The 13662-nt window shown below is 33.6% G+C and overlaps 1 protein-coding gene across 1 annotated transcript in view; it reads left to right on the top strand.

Annotated features, from left to right (window-relative positions):
• UHRF1BP1L (UHRF1 binding protein 1 like) overlaps window positions 1-13224 on the top strand; it is a 111105-nt gene extending 97881 nt beyond the window's left edge. The window contains 3 exon segments of the mRNA XM_043562294.1: window positions 7727-7920; window positions 9720-9827; window positions 9829-13224. Of these exon segments, the coding sequence (XP_043418229.1) occupies window positions 7727-7920; window positions 9720-9827; window positions 9829-9882 (356 nt within the window). The 3' untranslated portion in view covers window positions 9883-13224.
• The last annotated feature ends 438 nt before the right edge of the window (window positions 13225-13662 follow it).

Here is a 13662-nt window from a genome sequence, read left to right as displayed (position 1 = left end):
GTTTTCATATGCCATTTGCCATCTGTTTATCTTCTTTGGTGAAGTGCCTGTTAAATTTTTTGACCCCAAAGAAAGATTTCATTGATAAAAGACCTCCCAAAACACGAGTCAGTCATAAACTTTTATCTATCTAACAACATATATATCCATATGTATATATATGGATTCAAAAAACAGGAATATTTAAATACCCATGAAACTTCTATTTATTGAATCTCAAAGAAATAGCACCTGATTCCAAACCTTACAGTTCATGCAGACTGTTTCTCTCATTTCAGTGAAATAAGGTTTGTCATTAACACAAAGGTATAGCAGAAAATAAAATATTTATGCTTGATAAATTTTAAAACATCCTTAAAGTAATTCTTGGGGAATTATTGGCAATGAAGTGAGATTAGATTATTTTTAATGCTTCCCCACTCTAAAATGCTATCATTCAAGATTGATTCCTGGCATTTCTCACATTCCCTAAATGCAGAACCTAACTTACCAAATAAGTACTCTTTGCTAAAGAAGACAAAAGCAATATTGTTTTTAAATGAGAGGTTTGTAATATCTGAAAAAATCCACTTGCATACACATATTAGAGAAATAGAATTAAACATTAAAATGAGTAAAAAACTAATTTAAAAATCCAGGGGCTTTATGGCTCCTGATCTCAGGGTTGTGAGTTCAAGCACCATGTTGGGTGTAGAATTGGCTTAAAAAAATAAAAAAATTTAAACATAAAAAAAAAACCAAGGTGCTTGGAAATTTCTCCTCCTTGAGTGTTCTCCCCAACATTTCTTATCTGTATTTTACAGTTAGGTACGTATATATTTTACCAATTGTGAACTGTATTTTATTAATTTTTTAGATTTTTATTTTGAGAGAGAGAGGGAGCATGAGTGGGGGAGGGGCAGAGAGAGGCATGAGAGAATCCCTTTCAGGGAGGCCTTTGCAACATTTGGAATCATGAGATCCTGTCCTGAGCCAAAATCAAGGGTCCGATGCTCATGGGACTAAGTAACCCAGGCACCCTGTGAGCTGTATTTTAATGCAGTAGCTAAAGGCCAAAGTAAATCACCAGTCAGGCAAAGGTATATGCATGAAGATTGGTTCAATATGGAAATTCTGTTTGCATTTGTCTTTAAAGTTGTGTGAATTTCAAAAAAAAAAAAATCACGTCTTAGTTACTAGTCTACCCTAATGAAAGCAAGGTAATAACTATTTTTATTTTGTCATTAAGGCATATCTCACATATTATGCACTTAATTTCTTACATCTGGGAAAACTAGAAGCTGATCCTTATTAAATGTACTACATTTTAAGAATATATTTTTTCTTGTCTTTAAAATGATATTTAATTGGGTCTTTTCAGCAGAGCACTTTAGGTAGTGAGGGCATATTAGAGGAAAAGGCATATGCTAGATTTTTAAAAATATCTAAACTCAGAAGCATCAAATTTAAGGCATCAAAGTATCAAAACAGTCTCCCATCTGGAGCAATGGCTATTGTGGCATTGATTCTCAACTCAAACGATTGTGATGGAGGGACTACCTCCCAATATATTATATCAGAACGTAATGGGGAAGGGGCAATGTATATTTAAAGGTCTGTAATAAGCAGCTCTTCCATACACACTCCTAGAATCATTGCTGTAATGGTTCCTAACTGGGAATGTGGGAAGAATTTTTTTAATAATGAAACCTAGTGGTTGGTGTAAAGCCTAAACTCTGAAGAGTCTGTATGACCAGAGAAGAAAAATGAATAGAAATTTCTTATTGGAATAAACAAATAACTAGTAAAGTCTATATTTAAAGTCAGAAATTTATCAATACCTTCTGTAGTACTGATAACAATTAATATTTGTATAATGCTTGCCAATTTATAAAGTTATTTTACATTAAATATCAACTAATTCTTACCAGAACCCTTTGAGATAATTAAGGCAAGTATTCTTATCACCTCCATTTTGCAAATGAAGAAATGTAAGTTTAGACACATCGAGTGGCTTCTTCAAGTTGAAAGAGCCTGTGCTAAGGGAAAAAGTATGTTACTGTAAGAAGCTGCCCATTTCATCCATGAGAGGCATGGATTTTTTTCATCATAATTTGTCCAAAAAACTTGAAAGAAGCTCTTTAAAGTATATGAAAGGAAATAGATCTTTCTACTCTAACAGATTCCAATCACCTCTATCATTCACAGGTTCTCTCTTCCCATTCCCTCTCATCTTTTTACCTTCTTCCTCCTACCCCTTCCCTCCCATTCTCTTCCTTTTTATTTCTTCCTTTTCACTTCCTACCTCCTCCTCCTTACTTACCTCTCCCTCTTTATCTCCCCTTACCCTGTACATGGCTCTTCCTCTCCTCCCATCCTCCCCACTCTTCCATTCTCCATCTTTCTTCTCCCTCCTTCTCTGCCTCATTCCTTCTTTCCCTCTCCCCATATGTCTTTCTCTTCCCTTCTGTCTCCTCCTTCCCTTTTTTCTCCTCATCTCCAATGTCCTCATTCTCCAATCTCCCAATGATTGAAATAAATGGATTTCAGAATTGTTTAGTCAGTGTTTTTTCATTATTCTTAGGATCCCATGAGAAGTGAGATATAATAAACTAAATAGAGGAAGTCCTGGGTCCTCTATTATCCTAACTACAGTCAGTGTAACTCAGCTCTTATTTTTAGTCTATATTAGCATTCTGTGACAAGTTTCATTTAAAAGAAGTTTTGCTCCTTTTAAAGTCTGAAAATGAAAGTATAAGTTGCTAATCAAGTAGAGGTGTTATTAGAGAGTATAGAACTTGGCTTTCCTGTGGCATAGTATTTTCTTACAGTTTCTGTAAGTTTCTCTTACAGTCAGTACCAAGCTGAGTGGTATGCAAGTCTGAACCAACACAACAGTTTTTGTAGTTTTTTTCTAGTTATATTACTAAAAACATAACTGATGCAAGCCATTATTATAAAAAGTAGTTTCTGATTTGGGACCACTATAATAAAATGAAGCATAGAACGGACCAAAACTCAACTTGATGTCATTTAACCATGTAAATAGAACTATTCCATTTATATATAGAGAGAGAGTAGGGGTAAAATTGATGGAATCATCATGGAGAATAATTTGGCAATTATTTCTTCTTGGAATCTTTTTAAGGGGAAAAATTATATTGAGCAGATATTACTCCTTAGTCCACTCAATACAATTTGATTTGGCAAACTGCCGTTCTCTCATTTCATGTTATTTTGGTGGACCTGACAATCATGTGACCCTATCACAAAAGTGGGAATAGGTTCCAGCTTGACCAATCAAAAGACTACCACCTTTGGATAGGGGGGCTGGGTGGCTCAGTCAGTTAAGAGTCTTTGACTCAGGTCCTGATCCCATGATCTTGAAATCCAGCTCTGTGTTGGGCATGGAGCCTGCTTGAGGCTCTCTCCTTCTCCCTCTTCCCCTCCCCCACTTACGCTTGTGCATGTGTGCACACACTCTCACTCAAAAAAAAAAAAAAAAAAAAAAGACCAGCCTTTGGGACACAGTGAGTGGTACATGAGTTGACTATGATCCAAGTATTGAGGTTTTGTGAATTGATAAGGACACTAAGAGAGAAAGGGTCACAGGCTGTAAAACTTGTTTGGGGTCATTAGAGACCACCTTTGCCATCATATGACTGGTTCAACACAAAGGAAAAGAAAAATGGACTTTAGAAATATAAAATCAGGTTCCTAAAATGACACTCCTGAAGACATCATATGAACCCAATATCCACTATCAGTGATGGACTGAAGCACCATCATTTGGACTCCCTGTTAGAGTCAAATACATTTCTTATTATACATTATACATTATTATACATTTTTTATTACAAAATATTTTATTATTTTTTTATTGAAGTATGGTTGACTCACAATGTTATATAAGTTTTAGGTACATTTTCTTTTTTAAAAGCAAGTTTTGATTTGGGCTTCAGTTCACATGCAACCTAAAGTGCTCTGACTATATATGATCCAAAAAGGAAGAAAAAATGTTGACGTAGATACTTCCTGCCTAATTTTTTTATTAAAAATTAATTTTTAATAAAAACATTTTTGAGATATAATTTACATACCATACCATTCACCCAATTTAAGTATACAATTCAGTCATATTTAATATGTTCACAAATGGTGCAGTCTCTCCCCATTCCTCCTCCACCCCTAGACAACCACTGATTTACTTTTTGTCTCTGTAGATTTACCTATCTATTCTGGACATTTCATATAAGTGAAATCATGTAGTATTATGGCCTTTTATTACTAACTTCTTTCGCTAGATATTTTCAAAGTTCATTAATGTCATTCCATATATTAGTACTTCATCCCTTTGTAAGGCCAAATAATATAATATTTATTATATGGATTTACTAAATATTGTTTATCCATCCATTGCATGATGGACATTTGGATTGTTTCTACTTTTGGGCTATTATGAATTATACTGCTATAAACATGTATGTATAAGTTTTTCTTCTGGGTATACATTTTAAGTATAGAATTATTGGGACATGTAACTGTTTTTAACCATTTGAGGAACTGCCAGACTGTTCTCCATAGTGGTTGCACCATTCTACATATTTACCAGTAGCAGCGTATAAGAGTTCCAACTTCACTTGTTTGCCAATACTCAATAATACCTGACTTTTTTATTATAGGCATCTTAGTGAGTATGAAGTGGTTTACCGTTGTAGTTTTGGGTTTGTTTGTTTATTCATCATGATAAGTGTACTCTTTAATCCCCATCACCTATTTCACCTATTACATCTCCTTCCCGCTCCCCTCCCCCCAACCATCCTCTGGTAACCATCAGTTTGTTCCCTATAGTTAGGAGTCTTTTTCTTGGTTTGTCTCTCTCTCTTTTTTCTTTGCTCATTTGTTTTTGTAAATTCCACATGTGGGTGAGATCATATGATATTTGTCTTTCTCTGACTTATTTTGCTTAGCAATTACGTTCTCTTCCTCGTCCGTGTTGTTGCAAATGGCAAGATTTTATTCTTTTTGATGGCTCATAATATTCCATGTATGTATACATCTTACTTTATTCACTCATCTATCCATGACACATGGGCTGCTTCCATAGTTTGGCTATTGTAAATGATGCCGCAATAAATGTAGGGGTGTATGTATCCCTTCAGATTAGTGTTTTTGTATTTGGGGGGGGGGGTAAATACCCAGTAGTGCAATTACTAGGTCATAGGGTAGTCCTATTTTTAACTTTCTGAGGAATTTCCATACTGTTTTTTACAGTGGTTGCACTGGTTTGCATCTCCACCAATAGTGTGTAAGGGTTACTTTTTCTCCACATCCTTGCCAACACTGGTTGTTTCTTCTTTGTTTGATTTTAGCCATTCTGACAGGTGTGAGATGATGTCTCATTGTAGTTTTGATTTGCATTTCCCAGATATTAATGAATGAATGATGTTGGGCATCTTTTCATGTGTCTTTTGAACAGGCCATCTGGATGTTTTCTTTGGAGAAATGTCTGGATTTTTATGGATTTTTTAATTGGATTTTTTTTTAATTTTTAATTGGGTTATTTGTGTTTTGGGGGGTGGGTAATCAGTTGTATCAGTTCTTTATAGATTTTGGATACTAACCCTTTATCAGATATGTCATTTGCAAATAACTTCTCCCATTCAATAGGTTGCCTTTTAGTTTTGTTGATTATTTCCTTTGCTGTACAGAAACTTTATATTTTGATATAGTCCCAATAGTTTATTTTTACTTTTATTTACCTTGCCTAAGGAGACCTATCTAGAAAATTGTTGCTACAGCTGATGTCAAAGAGATTACTGAAAGCTTAGAATTTTCTGAGCATAAGTTTTGCATATTTTTTGTTAACTTTATTTTTAAGTATTTTATTTTTTTGGTGACATTTTAAATAGAATTGTTTTCTTCATTTTAGTTGTGATTGTTCATTACAAGTGTATAGAATAACAGCTGATTTTTGTATACTGACCTTATATCCTGCAACATTGCTGAGATCATTCATTAGTTCTAAGTGTTTTAGTGGATTCTTTAGGGTTTTTTTCTATATACAAGATCATGTCATCTGTGAATAGAGATAGTTTGTTCCCTTTCCTTCCTTCCTTCCTTTCTTTCTTTCTTTCTTTCTTTCTTTCTTTCTTTCTTTCTTTCTTTCTTTCTTTTTTTCTTTCTCTTTCTTTCCTCAACCTTGCTGAGATTATTCATTAGTTCTAAAAGTGTTTTAGTGGATTCTTCAGGGTTTTTTTTCTATATATAAGATCATGTCATCTGTGAATAGAGATAGTTTGTTCCCCTTCCTTCCTTCCTTCCTTTTTCTTTCTTTCTTTTCTTTCTTTCTTTCTTTCTTTCTTTCTTTCTGTCTGTCTTTTTCTTTTCTCTTTTCTTTTCTTTTCTTTTCTTTTCTTTTCTTTTCTTTTCTTTTCTTTTCTTTTCTTTTCTTTCTCTCCCCCCCCCCCCAAAGGAGAGTGCATGTGTGCACACAAACAGGGGAGGGGGCAAGGGAGATTGGGAATCTTAGAATGGCTCCATGCCCAGCTCAATCTCACAACTGTGAGATTATGACGTGAGCTGAAATCAAGACTCAGACACTTAACTGACTGAGCCACACAGGTGCCCTATTTTTTTCCTTTCTAATCTGGATTCCTTTTACTTTTTTGTTTGTTTGTTTGTTTGTTTGCCTCATTGCATTGGCTAGAACCTCTAGGATAATGTTGAGTGAAAGTGGTGAGAACAAATATCCTGTCTTATTCCTGATCTTAGGGGGAAAATGTCTGGTCTCTTACCATTAAGTATGATATTAACTCAATAGATGCCCTTTATCAAATTGAGGAAGTTTCCTTTTGTTCCTAGTCTGCAGAGTATTTTTATCATGGAAGTGTTGATTTTTTCAGACGTTTTCTCCATCTATTGAGATGATCATGTGGCTTTTGTTGTATTGATGTAGTGTATTACATTAATTGATTTTCGGATATTAAATTAACCTTACATTCCTGGGATAAATCGCACTTGGTCATGGTGTATAATTATTTATACATACTATGAGGTTCAGTTTACTAATGTTTTGTTTAAGATTTTTATTTTCATATTTATATAAGCATATTCATTTTAGTTTTCATGTGGTTTCTTTGTCTGGCTTTATATAATGAATTGAGAAATGCTCCTCAATTTTTGAAAGAGTTTGTAAAGATTTGTAGTTAAATCTTTCCATGTTTGATATAATTCACCATTGAAGCCATATGGGCCTGGGCTTTTTATTTGTGGGTAGGTTTTTTGATTCTTGATCAGACTCTTTACCTGCTATATGTGTATTTGCATTGTCTATTTCTTCTTTAAGTCTATTTTAGTATTTTGGGTTTTGGGGAATTATTCTGTTTCATGTAGGTTAATCTAATTTATTGGTGTATAGTTGTTCATAGTATTCCTTTTAATTTTTATTTATGTAAGGTTGATAGTAATGTCACCTTCTTAATTTTGGATTCTAGTAATTTCTTTCTTTCTTTTTTTTTTTTTTTTTTTTTTTTTTTTTTTGTCAGTGTAACTAGACTTTTGTCGATTTTGTTCACCTTTTCAGTGAACGAGCTTTTGGCTTTATTGACTTAACTTGTGTTTCTATTTAATAATAATGTTTTCATACTAATAGAGATGTATTTCCTAAAACTAGTTTTTCACAATAGAACTTAATATATATCACATATTTTGCAATGTTACCTGAGCATTTTATTTGTCCGATCAGATTCTCAGATGCTTAACACTGGAAATGATTTGAAAAGCAAAGTCAAAAGTGACTCAGTCCTGCTTACCAGTGAAGAGTATGATGTGAAGGAACAGCACAGCATCACTCAAGCCACTCAGACAAGTCCAGAGGTTCCTTGGCCTTCTCAGTTGGTTAACTTTCCTGGGTGCTCCTTTGATTTTACTAGGGAACAGGTAATAGGAAAACTAATTTATTCTCATTCAATTTGGGCAATTAAAACAAATACTAGATACTAAAAAGTCAAAACATTATTCATTTATTCATTTAAATAATGTTTATTGAGTGCTTATTATGTGCCCAGGCACTGTGTTAGATGCCATGGATATAGTGTTGAGCAAGATTGGAACATTCCCAGCCTTCACAAAGGTTGTAGTCTAATGAGAAGGTAGAGGAGTAAATGTGGGAGAGTACCAGTTCCTGGAATCTAGAAAAGAATCCTGGAGGATAGGTTCTTTTTGATGTCTTAATTTTAAGTTTGTGAAAGTATTATAATATTTCAGAACATTGGAAAAATATTTTTAAACAACTTTAATGCATTCTAACTGTCTGCAGTGCTATCAATATATATTTTAAAAATTTTCCTCTCAGACTCTTTTCCATAATTTTTAAAAATAATTATTATTCTAATGTATATACTATATATATTTTTTACTTAACATGGTTTAACAAATATTTTTCCATATTGCTACATATGCTTCATATTTATTTTAATGGCAGAGTAATATGGATGTGAATGTACTATCACTTTTTTTTAAGTTTATTTATTTATTTTGAGAGAGACAGAAAAAGTGCAAGCAGGGGAGGGGCAGAGAGAGAGAGAGAATCTCAAGCAGGCTCTGTGCACAGAGCCTGACATGGGCTGGCTCGAACTCATGAAACTGTGAGATCATGACCTGAGCCAAAGTCAGGAGTTGGATGCTCAACCAACTGAGCCACCCAGGTACCCCGTGCTATCACTTCTAATTCTTCCTCTTAATATTTGTTAACATTTGAGTTGCTTCTTATTTTTGTTATTATAAATAAAATATCCAGCAGAATTTTAATTCTCTATGCTAGAACCAAAGAATGAGTTCACTAGAATTTTTTGGATGTCACCTTTGAGCTAGCAATAGAAAATTGAACAATATATCATCCCCATCAAGAAACTTGAAGTCTAGTGGGAAAGATAGAAGTGTGTAATTGATGGTCACAACATACTGCAATGCAAGTGCAATGCTGGAGATTGGAGAAATATAGGGAATACCCAACTTGGTTCAAGGCAGGAATTCTTAAGCTGGACCCAAAGAAGTCTTGAGAACTTTTTGAAATTAAACATGTATATATTAATGTATCTGTGTATATGTGTTTTGGAGGAGAGAAAGGTCTTAGTGAGTTTTATCATTAAATCTTCATAGTTAGGAGTTAGGGAATAGTTCGAAGAGGAAAAAGTACTTCAACTGAGTCTTAATGTGGGAGGGGAGACCTATTGGCCATCTGGATGAAATGTTTAATGAGATATTCAGAATATGGGCCTGTGGCTCAAGACAAAGTTTCGTGCTAGATCAAGTTATGTGATAGACCCATAGGAATAGATGAGATCATCTAAGAGAGTGAGTGACTCAAGTTATAAGATGACCAATTACAGAATCTAACAGAGTAGTAACATTTAAGGGTTCTTAAACAGCAGAGGAAAAGAAGAAAAGCCTGTGGGTGAACAGAGATAAACATGAAAGAACTGAGGCATAAAAGGTAAAAGAGAGAGGCTTAGGAAGGAAGAGCAAGGTCAGCAGTGTGTAAAACCACAGAGAGGTCGAGGGGATTTGAAATTAAACAAAATCACTATTAGATTTATAAAGTGCTTCATCTTAAGTCCACTCTCACCAGCACTGGGTGTTTTTACTATCCCAAGTGTCACACCTTTAGATACTGTGTAAATAGTCTGTATATTCTGAAAATGATTAAATTCTCTTACTTCCCAAATTTATCATTTCAGCTCATGGAAGAGAATGAATTTCTTAAACAGGAATTGGCCAAAGCTAAAATGGCTCTTGCAGAGGCTCACTTGGAAAAAGATGCTCTTCTTCATCATATAAAGAAGATGACAGTTGAATAACAGGAATGGCAATCAAAAATTAAAATTAATAGCTGTGGAGTAAGGAGGTTGTATTTATAATGTTATGTTACTAATAGCAGAAGACTTTCCTTTTCATGAAATGACAATAAAATGAAGTAGAATGTGATGAAGTGGTGACTGTTCCAAAGCCAGTTTAGAAAGTATTAGGTACGGGCATTACAATCTTTTGGTTGTTTTGTGTTTTGGGGTTTAACCCTCTTTTAAACTGGTATGATATGGGGAAGTCAGCACATGCTGTAAAATAATTACATGCCTAATGGAAAGAAGGTGTCATTTCCTAATTTTGATATCACATTATAGGCACTTTTTAAAAAGAAAATTGGAAAGCTATTGTGTTCCCACAGATTGCTGGTTTTATTTATCACTATTTGTTAATAATTTATTTACAAAGATTCAAATGCTTTTAGGGCTAGTGTAATTAAAAGGAGGCTTACCTTTTAAATGTTGTTAAAATTATGTACTTAAATCTATAATTATTTAATTACTGTGGAAAAGTCCAATCAAGTTAATAAATTATATTGACTGGGTTTGAAAATTCTGGAAAATCATCACCCTGCTGAACTTACAAAGTAATTTGAAAATGTGAAAAACAAATCATTTAAAATGATTAATAAACTGTATAAGTTAAAGCTATAATTTTCAACTAAAAGATCGTACAAATGTAAAAATAAAAAGCACAAACTGTAAAAAAGCAAAGCATTACAGTATATGGCCAACTGATTTAGAAAGCATTACTTGTACATTCCTTAAACAGTTTATGTTAGAAGTAAAAGAGTAATTTAACTATCCCTACATTTGGTAGCATTTGTAACTACAAGAATTTTAATTAATACTATTTATATTATTTCTTTACCTTTATCTTTTCTCTATTTAAGGAGGGGAATGTTTGCAGAGAATTTTCTTTTCATATACATAAAATTTCATACCATTCTTGTAGTAACATATTAGGTAGATGTTTACACATATTGTATTTATAAAGCTAGTTTTGATTAAAGGTCTCTGTGATATAAATATTATCTTCTATAATAAGAATAATGGTACATTTTGAATTCTATTTTCTAGGGATTGTTAAGATTGAAACCAACATGAGAGAGAAAATCATGCATTATAAAAGTTTATGAGTGTTTAAGAAACAGATGTTTTTAAAGATTTAAAATATATTTCTGATAGAATTAAACTAAGTAGGGTCTATTTTAAAATTCACATTCTTAAACATAAATATATCCAAGCTATAACATGAAACAGCTCAGACTACTCTTTCTTTAAGATACTTGAAGATTTTAAATGACATTACAACACTTATGGTGCTTTGCTTGTTTGGCATGACTTCCATAGCCATCCCTATATCGGAATACTTGGAGGAAAATACATGTTTCATTTACGTTAAGTGTTGAAGTGATTTAGATTTCACTGAAAACAATACTGGCCTTTTTTTTCCTTCTGTAACATCCATTTTCATTGACATTATTTAAAAATACAGGCCTGCTGTGGGAGCTGAGGATATAGCAAAGAACAAATTAAATTGTTAATTTTTTACCTCAGAGTATTTTAAAAATCACCTTTAAACCATGTTAATCTAAAACTATATAGTAGTCTTAGACTAAAAGCAAAGGTCTAATTAAAGATTTAAAACATACAGCTTATATCCTTAGAGTACTGTTGATTTGTAGGTATTCAACAAAAGCAGTCTCTTACACAAAAGCAGGACTGATGGGACATTAACTTCTTCAGAGCTGACAGTTTCTCAGGACTGCCTTATTTGCTCCATAGAAGTTTTAAATTTATGGTGTAATTGTTTAGTGTTACAGAAGCTGGATGTTTTCCTTTTTCCTTTTCAGTTTACTTGGCCTTCTCAAGAAGCATATAAACAGTAGAGATGATAATTAATATTGATTTGAGCATTCTTATATGCTTTGTTGGACTTTTTAAATTTATAGTGAGTACTATTTTTATAGAGATTTAAAATTCATAAAGCACTTTGAAAAACATTATCTCATGTAATTCTCACAACAAATCTGGGAGGTAGGTATTACTCACATTTTATAACTTTTACCAAACAAACAAACCCTGTGGCTTAAAAAAGAACAAGTGACTTGACTGAAATCACAATCAATAACTTGCCCTTTTGACTTAAATCCCAATTATATGTTTTTATTTTACCTTTGTCATTAATTCACAGATTTTGCCAGAGGTAGGGAAAGGAGTCATTTACTTACTTTTATCTGTTTTTTTTATAAGATAAATATAATACTTTTAATTGTGCAAGTGTGATGTGTGTATATTTTTCAAACTACTTAGAAGATAGTGGGAGAACCTTTGTGTAAGTTAACCCCAACCTTTTCACAGTGTGAGAAATACAGGAGTAAACCTATGATAAACTTACCAGAATTTTTTAATGACCATAAAGTAGAAAAAAAAGTTGCCATATTTTTTATTTATTTTTACTTTTATGTTGTTTGCACTGAGTCTCTAGCCAGAGATGTTAGTGGTCACGGGCTGAAATGGTAATTGTGTTTTGCCTTTTAATTTTATGTACATCAAAAACATTTTCTTAGTATCTTGTATTTTTTTTCTTATCTCATTTTGTCCTAGAATTTCAAAAGACCACCCTGTGACATTAATTGTGATGAAATGTTATTTTTATTTAAGCCACATAAGAATGGCTAGGTGTGATTGCATGAAAATATATGTAGAAAAATTAACCAGAAACTCCTTTCTGGATTTGTTGTAGTTATTTGGTATTTGTCACAACAAGAGTTATAATAACTTCCACTTTAACAACTTTTTATTAATCTCCACTCTACTCAAGACATTTCCTATTTCAGTGAATGGTACCACCATCACCCTGGTTCCCAAACTGGAAACCCTGAACTACTCTTAGACACTTTCCTCTCCCTACCTGCCCCCCACCGTCAGCTCTTTACCAGGTCCTGTCATCTCTCCTATTTGTTGGCTTCTCTCCACCTCTCATCGCCTCCCTAGCTACCATCAGCACCTTTTGCCTGCTTCACTGCAGTTGCCTCCTGACTGGTCTTCCTACAGCTCCTCTGGGCCCCCCTCTGATTCACTCTACTGCAGGCAAAATTCTCTTTTGAAGTGCAGTTTTAATCAAGGCAACCCCCCCCCCCCATCCCTATTCTTACCCACTTTAATGGCTTTTTCTTGCTCTTAAGATGAAAACAAAAATATTTAAGTTAGAGCCACTATTTAGGGTATAATTCTGAGCATTAAAAGAGTTAATGTCCAAACCATTAAAACGGTGGCTGGCACATAATTGTACATCGTGTTTCAGTTACTTTGTTACTTCGTTGCACTTCAAGTATCTGGAATGAGTGGGAATTAAAGTGCTTCTTCCACCACAGGAGCCCTTGTTTGTGTTCCTTTGTCTTGAAATACCTCTTCCTGTTGCATTGCCTAGTTTAATTCTTATTTGTCTTTCAGATCTCACTTATTCATCACTTCCTCAGGGAAGCATTCCTTAATTCCGGTCACACAGTAAGAACCAATGTTGTCTGTTATCACATGAACACATACCTCTACTTAGCGTTGAACATTTTTGTACTTTTACATATATTTATTTGATTAATGTAGACCCTCTAGACTGTAAACCCCCATGAGGACAGGAACTGTGTTTTTGTTGTCAATGTTCAACTTTGTATTCCTTATGCCTCATACAGTGGCTGGCACATAGTAGGTGCTCAATAAATCTGTTGAAAGAATAAAATGAGTGGATGAGGTATCAAGGGTGTTTTTTAGGTATTAAGTTTTTCCTCTACGTTGGATTGAGGAGAGATGGAACACT

The sequence above is a fragment of the Prionailurus bengalensis genome, chromosome B4 (genome assembly GCF_016509475.1).
Source record: "Prionailurus bengalensis isolate Pbe53 chromosome B4, Fcat_Pben_1.1_paternal_pri, whole genome shotgun sequence".
In the NCBI taxonomy this organism is placed as follows: domain Eukaryota; kingdom Metazoa; phylum Chordata; class Mammalia; order Carnivora; family Felidae; genus Prionailurus; species Prionailurus bengalensis.
The sequence above is the reverse complement of the archived record's forward strand: the minus strand, read 5'-3'. Positions and strand labels throughout refer to the sequence as shown.